Source organism: Anolis carolinensis, unplaced genomic scaffold (assembly GCF_035594765.1).
Source record: "Anolis carolinensis isolate JA03-04 unplaced genomic scaffold, rAnoCar3.1.pri scaffold_10, whole genome shotgun sequence".
NCBI lineage: Eukaryota > Metazoa > Chordata > Lepidosauria > Squamata > Dactyloidae > Anolis > Anolis carolinensis.
Window position 1 is genome coordinate 27,861,078 of NW_026943821.1, and position 13,251 is coordinate 27,874,328.

The following is a 13,251-nucleotide window of genomic DNA, read 5'->3' on the forward strand; positions in this document are numbered from 1 at the left end:
AATCCAGCATATATATTTCATTTGGTGTGTCATACTGTGTTTTTGTGTCAATAATTATAAGAATAATGATAATAATAATAAAAAAATAATGAGAATAATAATGAAATGAAATCCAGCATATATATCTTGTTTGCTGTGTCATACTGTGTCTTTGAGTTAATATTAATAATGATAATAATAATAAAATAATAATAATAATAATAATAATGAAACAAAATCCATCATATATATCTCGTTTGCTGTGTCATACTGTGTCTTTGTGTCAATAATAATAATGATAATATTTTCGTACCCCGCTTCCATCTCCCTGAAGGGACTCGGGGCAGCTTGCATGGGGACGAGCCCAATAAACATAGTTAAAATGTAAAATATAAACATACTAAGTACATATGCAGCCCCCAATGGTGCAGCATTTTCAAGCACTGAGCTGCTGAACTTGTGGACTGAAAGGTTACAGGTTTGAATCCGGGGAGCGGGGTGAGCTCCCACTGTTAGCCCCAGCTTTGGCCAACCTAGCAGTTTGGAAACATGCAAATGTGAGTAGAGCAATAGGTACCGCTCCTGTTGGCGGGAAGGTAACAGCACTCCATGCAGTCATGTCTAAGGACAACGCTGGCTCTTTGGTTTAGAAATGGAGCCGGACATGACGGGACTTAACCTTTATTTTACCTAACCGTTATTTGCGTGATGGTGAAATTACAATGTTTGGCTAAGAAACCTGTCTCCTCTCTCCTTCCTTTCCTATGTGTCGCCGATGTGATTCCGATGGATCCTGCCGTCTCACCTTTGGTGGCTCCTCGGATTGGATCAATTTTGGGTGAGTACGCGCTCGATTACATTCCGAACGAGTGCGGAAAAGCACTTTCGGACAGGACGAGCCTGGCTCGAGGGAGGCCGGAGTAAGTACAATAGGAAGCCAAGGATGGAGTTGTTTGCCTTTCTCACATACAAGAAGTCACCGTTATCCCGTTAACTGGGTTAATGCCAATCTGCATTAGGACCAAAATAGCCTTTTGTTAATGCCGGTAGGATAGCACGAGGACAGAAATAACCTGGCTGTTTCTGCATCTATCTATCTATATATATAAAAGGGTAATGGAATCGCGGCACCGGACAAAACAACTAAACGCCCCACAACCTTGAAAATGGACAGCACAACCTCTCATCCACGCCTCTATGTTCATACAACAAAAAGAAAAGAAAAATAAAGTCTTAGCCACAGCAACGCGTGGCCGGGCACAGCTAGTATATCTATGTATATAAAAGAGTGATGGCATCACGGCGACCCACAAAACAACAAAACTACAACCCATCATCTATGCCTCTAGGTTGATACAACAAAAAGCAAAGAAAAATAAAGTCCTAATTAGAGGGAGAGCAATAATTGTTTTTATCCAATTGCTGCCAGTTAGAAGGCTAAGCTCTGCCCGCTTGGTCTCCTAGCAACCCACTGAGCCCAGTGTTAATAAAAGAATAAAAAATAAAATAAATACAAATAATACAATAAAAAATAATAAAAAACACTAAAAATTAATACAATAAAATACTACAACAAAATAACTAAAAACAATACAACAAAATAATAAAATATAATAAATAAAAAAAGATAAGTTACAATAAAATTAATTAAAAAAATACAAATAACGTCAAATAAAAATCCCACAACAACTTTTAACCAATACCACCACCACTTTGCCACAGCAACGCGTGGCCAGGCACAGCTAGTGTATATATAGATAGATAGATAGATAGATAGATAGATAGATAGGGTAATGGAATCATGGCACTGGACAAAACAACTAAACTAAATGCCCTACAACCTTGAAAATTGACAGCACAACCTCTCATCCACGCCTGTATGTTCATACAACAAAAAGAAAAGAAAAATTAAGTCCTAGCCACAGTAACACGTGGCCGGGCACAGCTAGTATTATTATAACACGGATAATGGCCTTCCTTAGGAGTCAATGTAGACTTCTTCGGGACTGACTCTTGGTTTTCGAATCCTCTTCTTGCCAAGTTTAAACCTTTCCCAACTGCGTGTTGTTCACCATTCATCACATAAGAGGAAATAGTCGAGACTGTGTCGGTTATACATTCATTTATGGCTGTATTTATAGCACGGCTTTCCATCAAGAATAATACGCAAGACAGCTAGTAATGTCACTAACGTGAACTGAGCAATAAGCTGACCCGAATATAAGCCAACCAGGACCCTCACCTGAGTATAAGCCAAGGAGGACTTTTTCAGTGCTAAAAAAGGGCTGAAAAACTCGGCTTATACTCGAGTATATACGGTATGTATATATTAGCTTGAGTATAAGCTGACCCGAATATAAGCCAACCAGGACCCTCACCCGAGTATAAGCCAAGGGGGACTTTTTCAGTGCTAAAAAAGGGCTGAAAACTCAGCTTATACTCAAGTATATACGGTATGCATATATTAGCTTGAGTATAAGCTGACCCGAATATAAGCCAACCAGGACCCGCACCCGAGTATAAGCCGAGGGGGACTTTTTCACTCCTAAAAAAGGGCTAAAAAACTTGGCTTATACTCGAGTATATATGGTATGTATATATTAGCTTGGGTATATATTTGAGTATAAGCTGACCCGAATATAAGCCAACCAGGACCCGCACCCGAGTATAAGCCGAGGGGGACTTTTTCACTCCTAAAAAAGGGCTAAAAAACTTGGCTTATACTCGAGTATATACGGTATGTATATATTAGCTTGGGTATATATTTGAGTATAAGCTGACCCGAATATAAGCCAACCAGGACCCTCACCCGAGTATAAGCCAAGGGGGACTTTTACACTCCTAAAAAAGGGCTAAAAAACTTGGCTTATACTCGAGTATATATGGTATGTATATATTAGCTTGGGTATATATTTGAGTATAAGCTGACCCGAATATAAGCCAACCAGGACCCTCACCCGAGTATAAGCCAAGGGGGACTTTTTCACTCATAAAAAAGGGCTGAAAAATTTGGCTTATACTCGAGTATATACGGTATGTATATATTAGCTTGAGTATAAGCTGACCCGAATATAAGCCAACCAGGACCCTCACCCAAGTATAAGCCAAGGGGGACTTATATACGGTGTATATATTAGCTTGGGTACTCGGCAATGCCCGGGTTATTTGCAAAGGGCCTTGTTTGTTTGTGGATGTTGGGTCATATCAGTTTGGTATTATTTGTTACGGTCAATCACCCGCAAAGCCTGCCCGTGTACCAAGTGTGTTTCTGCACATTATTTTTGCCCAGTTTGGTCCAGGGAGGCTGAGAGCCACGGCCTGGGCTCGGCCGGGGTTTCCAAGCCCCTCCTTGGCCGGACCTGCCCTGCTTTGGAGGCTGCGATTTCCCACGGCCGGCCGGCCGGTCTTTGAATGCAAAGTGGTTATTTATAGCTCCGGAATAATGTCCTTTTGCTTTTCATGTTCCAGACCACAAGAGGCAGCCGGAGTCAATCCTCATTATTTTGTTATGAGCTCTGCAGCATTTTCGCCGCTCATAAAATCCTCGCTGCAAAGAAACCTTCTTGTGGGGAACTGCATGGCGGTTGTGTTGCGATTCTGGAGGAAATAAAGGTCAGGCCGTTAGGAATTGTGCGAGTTGGAGTCAAGGCTCCTGGAGGGAGGGCCGAAGTTGGCCCAGGCCTGATGTAAACAGTGTGCATTGCAAGGTTCTCTTTCTGTTCCTGGTCTAGTAGTGGCTTCGTCTCGTTGCTGTTTTCTCAGGGCGCTTCCAGGCAGCACAAAATCACGGGTTTTAAACTGGGGCAAAAACCCCAGGGCTTCAGAAAAGGTCCACATACCGACCTGTTGGCCCTGGGATTTCTGCCTCCGTTGCCCAGACTTGCTGCTTTGTTCCGGTATTTAGAGGCTCCCAAGATGGCCACTGGCTACAAACCGGGATATTCTCACACCTGGAAGGTTCGTGTTTTTTTGCCTTTTGTAGAAGTGCTTCCGAGTTTACAGGGAACGGCGCCTAGCCACCCTCGTGGTTGCTGCAGGAGCTTTGAGATAAAAGTATGGTCTGGATGGGCCCATATAGTTATGCAAAGATCCAGATATTCGACTACAAACCGGGATATTCCCGCACCTGGAAAGCTCGTGTTTTTTTGCCTTTTGTAGAAATTGCTGTAGGAGCTCTGGGATAAAAGTACGGTCTGGATGGGCTCATACAGACATGCAAAGATCCAGATATTCGGCTACAAACCGGGAGAAAAGTATGGTCTGGATGGGCTCATACAGACATGCAAAGATCCGGATATTTGGCTACAAACTGGGATAAAAGTACGGTCTGGATGGGCCCATACAGACATGCACAGATCCGGATATTCGGCTACAAACCGGGATAATAGTACGGCCTGGACGGGCCCTGCTTGGCATCCTGGATGGAGGCCCGGCTCTTCGTCCTCGGCTTCCCCGGTGCTTTTGTCCCTCCGATCACCGTCTCCGATGCCTTTGCTCGGCGCTCTTTCTTTCATCCTAATCCCCTCACCTCTCTATCCTCTTAACTATGAGCCCTGGGAGAAATCACTGTTTGTAATCGTGTCATTTCAATCCCGGCGTTTGTTTTCGTGCGGGATGGGGAGCTGGGCGGACCCACGACCCCCTTATTTCGGCGCCGTCTCTGCCTCTTGCAAAGGCTTCCTCCCATTGAAGGAGCTGTCAGGCGCCGGGTCTGCTTAACACGGCCAAACGTCTTTATTTTGCAGCGGGGCTGCCATTATTAATGTGCATTACCCCAAACATTTCCCATCCAAGGCCTCCAAGACATGGGGGGTCTGCATCTGCGTGCTTTTCCCTCCCGGCGACACACACGGATGGTCTTTTGTGATTGGCGGCTCTCTCCCGCGGCGATGTCTGCGGCCACCGAGACCCATTAGCGGGCGGACGGGACGGGATTGAGTCTTTATGCAGATGGGGAGGCAGCTGGCCCGGCAGGCACACACATGGCGCTCAAGGGAAACCCTCCCGGGGCTCCTTCCTCTCTCTTTCCTCTTGGAAAACGGAGAAAACACAGGTAGAAATGCGCTGTCCGTGCCTGCAAATCACTTCTATTCTCTGAGATTGGTCTTAAGGCCCAGAGCAGGGGGTCTGCAAAAGTTCTGTCCACACATCCAAGGGACTGATTTTTAAGACTAATTATGTGTAATTTTCTTTCAAGGCCTGCATCTTTGCATATTTTCAAATTATGTGGCCATGCTTTTGATGTCAGCCGCTTTGAGTCTCTTTCGGGAGAGATAAAAGAGGGTATAAATAAACATAAATATAAATATAATGCATTGAGAGTCGCAGGCTTCTCTCCAAATTAGTTGCACACGCAGTTCTATGGATCGTTTCACCCACGAAGCGTGTCGATTTGCGTGTGAGTTTTCCAGGCTGTATGGCCATGTTCCAGCAGCATTCTCTCCTGATGTTTCACCTGCATCTGTAGCTAATGGCATCTTCAGAGGTCTGTTGGAAGTGAGGCAAGTGGAGTGTGTGTGTGTGTGTGTGTGTATACACACACACACACATCTTTGGAATATATCTGTGGAATGATGTCCAGGGCAGGAGAAAGAAAGAACTCTTGTTTGTTTATTAGCACTGAATAGCCTTGCAGCTTCAAAGGCTGGCTGCTTCCTGCCTGGGGGAATCCTTTGTTTGGAGGCGAACAACATTCAGAAAATGGGAATTCCAGACAGGAAACAATCAGGGCCAGCTAACAACTCCTAAGAAAGGATTCCCCCAGATGCATAAACCTCACCTGTCTGGTTTCCAACAGACCTCACAACCTCTAAGGATGGCTGCTACAGATGTGGGCGAAATGTCAGGAGAGAATGCATCTGGAATATGGCCAGGAAGCCTGGGAAACTCACAGAAAACCATTATTATTATCATCATCATTATTTATTATTATTTTATTATTATACTGTTATTATTGTCTTTTTATTATTTTATTTATTATTATTTTATTATTATACTGTTATTATTATTGTCTTTTTATTATTTTATTTATTATTATTTTATTATACTGTTATTATTATTGTCTTTTTATTATTTTATTTATTATTATTATTATCTTTTTATTATTTTACTTATTATTATTATTTATTTTATTTTATTGTTATTCCTGGAAGGCAAAGCGGAGGGCGCATGCGCGAGCGCGCTCCTCTCCCTCCTCCTCCTCCTTTTCACACCTTCGCCCGGGCGGCCTCTAGGGGGCGCGCGCTTTTGTTTTGGCCTCGAACCTCCGCAGAAGCCCCCCCTCCCACCGTCGCTTCGCGCATGCTCATTCCTCTCGCTTCGTCCCGCCACAAATAGCAGCAAAAAAAAAAAAGCAGCCCTCCCTCTCTTTTTCGCTTGTCCCTCATCTCCCCGCTCTTCCTCTCAGCCAATGAGCGAGCCGGACAGAGTCCCCGCCCTTTTGTCTCGACCAATGGAAATTTACTACTATGTTATGAGGCGAGGGAGAAGGCTGTGAGGGGAGAGAGCGAGGCGGAGAGCCGAGGGCGATCCGTGGCCTGTTTCCGTCCATCCCTCCGCATCCGCGGGCCTTGCGTTCCTCTGCGGGGCGAAGCCGGCCTCCATCCACGGCGGAAGGCGAGGCCTTGTCGACAGGTGTGTAGTCGGTGCGCCTTTCCGCCGGAGAAGGCCGCGGTGGAGATGTGGGTCGAGGCCTCAGCGTGAGGGAGGGACGGAGGGAGGGGAGGAGGGCAGATTAAAGGCCGCGGAGCGGGAGAGAGATGGCGGGGATGCGTGGCGTGGCTCGTGTGTCACACTGAGAGGAAGAGGCTGCCCTGGCCGGCCGCAAAGATGGAGATGACAGCCCCCCCCTCCTCCTCCTCCTCCTGCTCACCGTTGTGTAATAAGCAGCCCGAGGGAGGGGGGGGGAGGGAGGAAACAAAGCGGCGGCGGCGCAGGTGGACAGGGGAGGGGGAGGGGCCTGGCCCACGAAGGACACGCACGGGGTGGGTACAAGGCCCTCCTGCTGCTCCTGGGGGTGGGCTCTTGCACACACACACACAAACCCAGCCGCCCTCTCTCCTCTCCTGCCCACACACAGACTCCTCAGGATGTCCATAGTAGTAGGGATGAGGCATCCACGGCCACTTCATTTATTTACGGATTATTATATTATGTTGGTTTCTTTCTTGTCTCTTGATGTCAATAGTAGTAGGGATGATGCATCCACGGCCACTTCATTTATTTACGTATTGTTATATGAGTTGTGTTGGTTTCCATTTCGTCTCTTGATGTCAATAGTAGTAGGGATGATGCATCCACGTCCAGTTCATTTATTTACATATTGTTATATGAGTTGTGTTGGTTTCCATTTCGTCTCTTGATGTCAATAGTAGTAGGGATGAGGCATCCACGTCCAGTTCATTTATTTACTTATTATTATATGAGTTATGTTGGTTTCCATCTCGTCTCTTGATGTCAATAGTAGTAGGGATGAGGCATCCACGTCCAGTTCATTTATTTACATATTGTTATATGAGTTGTGTTGGTTTCCATTTCGTCTCTTGATGTCAATAGTAGTAGGGATGCATCCACGTCCAGTTCATTTATTTACCCTGTTTCCCCTAAAATAAGACATCCCCGGAAAATAAGACCTAGTAGAGGTTTTGCTGAATTGCTAAATATAAGGCCTCCCCTGAAAGTAAGACCTAGCAAAGGTTTTCTTTGGAAGCATGCTCGCCGAACAGAACACCAGAGCATGCAGGATCGGTAAATGTATGTACCATAGATTGTTGTACATGGAAATAATGGTAGTAACAAGAAATTCTTGATAGGATTCACAGTTTGTCTGGTTATGCTGGTTTGTGATGACAACTACTGTACAGTATATAATAAATGTTCAATTTTTTGTTCCACATTAAATGTGAATTCTTGATGGAAAAATAAGACATCCCCTGAAAATAAGACCTAGCGAATCTTTGGGAGCAAAAATTAATATAAGACACTGTCTTATTTTCGGGGAAACACGGTATGTATTATTATATGAGTTATGTTGGTTTCCATCTCGTCTCTTGATGTCAATAGTAGTAGGGATGCTCCCACGTCCAGTTCATTTATTTACGTATTATTATATGAGTTATGTTGGTTTCCATCTCATCTCTTGATGTCAATAGTAGTAGGGATGCATCCACGGCCACAAGGGATTGTTGGTTCATTTATTTACATATTATTATATTAGTTACGTTGGTTTCTTTCTAGTCTCATGATGTCAATAGTAGTAGGGTTGCATCCACGTCCAGTTCATTTATTTACGTATTATATTATGTTGGTTTCCTTCTCATATATTGATGACAATAGTAGTAGGGATGTATCCACATCCAGAAGGGATTGTCGGTTCATTTATTTGCATATTATTATATTAGTTATGTTGGTTTCTTTTTCGTATATTGATGTCAATAGTAGTAGGGATGCATCCACAACAAGAATAGATTGTCAGTTCATTTCTAATTATTATATTAGTTATGTTGGTTTCCTTCTCTTCTAGGATGTCAGTAGTAGTAGGGATGTATCCATGTCCAGAATGGATTGTCAGTTCATTTATTTGCATATTATTATTGTTATATTAGCCAGTTAAGTTTGTTTCCTCCTCTTCTATTTAAACCTCGTGAGGATGTCAATAGTAGTAGGGATGTATCCATGTCCAGAATGGATTGTCAGTTCATTTCTTTACTTATTATTATTACTGTGTTAAGTTGGTTTTCTCTTCTATTGAAGCCTTGTCAGGATGTCAATATTAGTAGGGATTTGTCCACATCCAGAATGGATTGTCAATTCATTCTTTACATTGTTTGTCCAAACTTTGTAGTTGAATTTGTTCATGGGACTGTGACAACATTGTAGGCATGTTTAGTGAATGGCATTTCGTTTTGAATGGAGGAGAGCTTCAGTTTAGAAGCCTCAAGTGCACAGAAGCCGATCAACTTAAATGTGTGTAGTTCCGTGTTCAAGCTGTTTTTTCTAAAAGACTCAAATACATTTTAATTCAGATATTGATATCCTAAAATGGAGTGAGGTGTACCGGTTTAACTCTGTTATGTGTGGTAAAGCAAAACAGATGTGTTAGGCTAGTCCTCCTTCAACACTTGAACCACGACACTGAAGAGCCAGCATGGGATTGTGTTTTGAATGTTGGACTATTAGATTCAAATCTTCACTTGCCAGAGGAAACCTATTAGGTGATCTCAGGCAAATCAAAGTATCTTGGCTTCAGAGGATGGTAATGGCAAACCCTTCTGAATAAATCTTGAGATAGGTTTGCCTTCAGGTCGCCAGAGGTCAGCAACATCATGAAGGTACACAGCTACACCAGTACATAGCCAGCACATTATGCAGAGTGTCCACTGAAGTGGGATTTTGCCTACACAGTCTTGTATGTCATGGGTTTCCTAACACTTTTTGACATTTTTGCTCCAACAACGTAAACATACCCTGCTTTATGTCCCCCAAAGGGAACTCAGACATGTGTTAATAAACATAGTCTTGCATAGCATCTGAGGCTTTAACTTCCTGTAAACCTTCTGATATATTCATTACTTTAAATTGTTATCCGCTTGTAGTAAAGGTTTTATATTTATAAGTAACACATTCTTACCTTAAAGAAATATATCAGGCTATAAAATAAGGGTTCAGGAGAGAAAGTGTTATTCAGAAATACCCCCCCCCCCCCCCCCGAATATAGAATACAGGCGTTTTGCAAATATCCCCATTATCTTGAGTCCACTGGCAGCTTTATCGGTTGAGCCAGCTGCCCGAATTTTGTTTAATGATGCAATCTTGGGTTAATAAGATAATTCCAACTGCTGAATATATTCAGTGGTAGCCGTGTTGGCCATATAGCAAAACACATCAAAATCCACGTAAAAACAATGCCTTTAGTCACCAGTCAAAATGCAGAAATGTATCTTGCAAGCATTCAAAGCCTCACTGGCTTCTTTAACAGGCAAAGGTGTTAAAATCATTGAGGGGAAAAAGGTGAAGAGTCATCGACCTACATTCTGTTCCAGATGTTAGTTTGTTAGTTAACAGTTAAGATGGCATTGAGAGATTTCAGTGCAGGCAGAAACCCCTCCTTATCGGCCATGTGAGGACAAAGGGCAATAAAAGACAGGGAATACAATTTTAACTCCATTAACAACAGAAAAGTAACTTCTTTTGATATCCTTGTCCCTTGTGAAGTTAACCACTCCATTTTTAGACAAAGAACATTGCATTTCTCAAAGAGTCTCTGTGATGTTTCATCTGGAAAAACTTGTAAGTGTGGTATAGGTAAAACTTGCAAATTGTAGTCCTGTGAAAACATTTTACCTTTGTTGGAAGTTAAAACTTCCAAGAATTAAGTCCAAGTCTGTTGCTTCCTCCTGTTAAACTTCTCCACGTTGAGGCAAAATTTAGTATCTTAAAATAATAGATTCAAGGATAAACATCAACCAAATGTTAAGAGATCATCCCAAACAGATCAAATTGTTTACCTTGTATGGCACATATTGTTGCTAGTGTCCACCATCCTATCAGAGTTGCTTCCCAGTAACAGTTCCTCATCAGCAAAGTCTGCTAACCTGGAAAACATATGAGTAAAAAAAAGCATTTTGGCCCTGAACCGTAGTACTGTATAACAAGAACAAATTGTGAGCATTTTGCTTACCCTTTAGATAGAGAAATTGTCTGTCTGGGTCCCAAAGAATCCAAGTGATTTCAAAAGTATAGCCCACTGATAGAAAGATTCCTGTTTCTTTTGCTTCGGATGACCAAGCTGCACAGAAGTGTTTAGCTAAGCAGCTATGACATAAAATGCTCTGATTTGTTCTATACCTATTAGTCTCTTGCAAGTAGGTAATATCTGGGCAGTTGGATTTAATTAGATGTAATATTATCCTTCTCTTCACTGAGGAATTCAGGCCATTGACATTTAGTAGCAATATTGTGAGATAACTCATTTTTTCATATAAGTTAAATGACAATGGTTTTCTTCTGTGTTGTATTTTATGAAATGTTATTGATTATGGATGTAATGTTTCCTCTGAATAAACATCTCAGTAGCAACTTAGCTTAAAATGCAGTGTACATACAACTACATTGATCTTTATCAAATACTATAGAATATATTTCTAAGTAAACCTGCATAGATGTTGAAATTGAAAACCTCGGATTGTCAGTAGTTGCCTTGTTTTTGACATGGAACAACAGAGAAACTAAACAACCAGAAGCTTGCCTAAAACAGGCACAACATATGCTCCTCTTGTCTGCTTGGCAACTTCTGCCTTTGAGGTTCCCATATATGCCACCAGAGATGTTAACCATTTCCCAGTTGATGCTTTTTAATGCAAAGTGAAAAGAAGCTTAATAGGGCAGCTGGCAGGGATCATCGGTGCATTAGGGAATTCTGAATCAGCTGGGTCTGTAGTGGAAAAGACGTCTTAAACAAAAGGGAAAGGGAAATTTAGATTTAATGGTAAGAACAAAGAGAAAAGAAACACATTTGTATATTGGGATGGATTGTTCACTGGGTGGTTGTGCTGGTGAATTAGAGAACTAAACGTACACAGTTTAACAGACATGCACAAATTTAACACAGACATGCACAAGTTAGATATTTTATCGTAGCATGTAGAGATATTTAAATATATTAGAACTTGTTCAAAATTGAGAGCCCCGGTGACGCAGTGGTTTAAATCACTAAGCTGCTGAACTTTCAAATGTGAGTAGATCAATAGGTACAGCTCCGGTGGGAAGGTAATGCCACTCCATGTAGTCATGCCCGTGGCCACATGACCTTGGAGGTGTCTACGGACAATGCTGGCTCTTTGGCTTAGAAATGGAGATGAGCACCAACCCCCAGAGTCGGGCTCGACTAGACTTAATGTCAGGGGAAAACCTTTACCTTTATTCAGAACTGAAATATTGAATTCCTGAAACTGTTGAATATAATTTATATACTACATACAACTAAAATGGTTTAGTACTGCTGAGCCTCTTATAACTACCGTATGTTCTATGATTCTTTGATTTTGCCAAAAACTCTGCATGGTTTTTTTTCCCTTGCTAAATTGCTTCCTTGTAGAAAGCAAATGTGTAATGTGAGTGCCAGGATGACATGCAAGCATTCATTCATCTAACTCAGTGGGGTTTATTTTAAAGGTACATATCCTGTCAACATATTGTGCCAGTCTAAACAGCTAATTCTACAATAATACTTTGTTTATTGGGTTATTTTAAAACTGGAAAGATAATCCGCTTGCTGCTTGGGAGTTTCTTGTTATGCTTTGTTGAAATAACATTGGGGCTCTAACTGCATGTAAACCAATATTCTTATTCTCCACTTCAAAGACTTGAGTGGTAGATTGTTAGAGATTTGTTAGACACAACGTTTTGTTTGTATTTTCCCAAGTGAATTGTATAGGTTCCAAGTAGCAAAGCAGGATGTTCTATCAATCAAGCACTGTAATAAATAAACAAAAGCTGAGCTCAGTAGAATTACAAGGAGAAAGATGCTCTGATTTTGGGTGGTATAATAGTTAAGAATGATTCCTCTCTCTCTGGTGTTGTAAATAATGCATTGCTATGCTTACATTATTTATATATATTGTTTTCATATAACTTTGTATTGATGTGTACATATTTTAAATTTAATGTATTTATACTATAATATAGTGGGGGGGGGGAGAAAGTTGTCTGCGAGAGTAATTGAAATGATTGTGAAATTTTCTATGATTTAGAGAATGAACTCTTTCGGCTTGTATTTTGTTTGAAAAATGTTTTTAATTGTAAGATGAAAGACTAAAATTGTAGCTTTCCAAAACTGGAACTGAAATGTCTGGTCTCAATTTAGAAAAAAAACCTTGAATATACAACATGTTAACTCCTCAAAACCCCTACTTCAAATGTTTTTCCCCCCATAGTTATTAAAGGAAAGCAGTGAATCCATTCTAGGGGACTAAAATCACAAATGTTTCCCTCGTCTAAGTAGGAATTTTATATTTATCTGTTAATATAAGCAATTAAGATGCATATGAAGCAATTAAATTTGTTCTACATCAAGATATAAATAAATATAAATAACTTCCTTAACTTATCTGGCCAGGAAGTCTTTACATTTATTAGGTCCTCTTACGGTGAGCCACTGGTTTCTGAGCCTTTCATCTGAAATATGGACATAAGTATAGCAGCCTGTTATAGGAATGGGGTATGGATTGCTAAATTAACGTGCAGTAAGCTCTTGGCATTTTATAAATACATGAA

General features: G+C 41.5%; 1 protein-coding gene across 2 annotated transcripts in view; it reads left to right on the plus strand.

Moving 5' to 3' along the window:
- The first annotated feature begins 692 nt into the window (after positions 1-692).
- Positions 693-13,251, plus strand: part of epb41 (erythrocyte membrane protein band 4.1) — a 44,048-nt gene continuing 31,489 nt past the window's right edge. Inside the window, exon 1 of one of the 2 annotated variants that reach the window (XM_016998788.2) lies at positions 693-817. In XM_016998788.2, the coding sequence (XP_016854277.2) occupies positions 744-817 (74 nt within the window). In that variant the 5' untranslated portion in view covers positions 693-743. Of the gene's footprint in view, positions 818-6,435; positions 6,613-13,251 lie in introns of those variants that run through there. The other variant, XM_062962824.1, reaches the window with a different exon arrangement.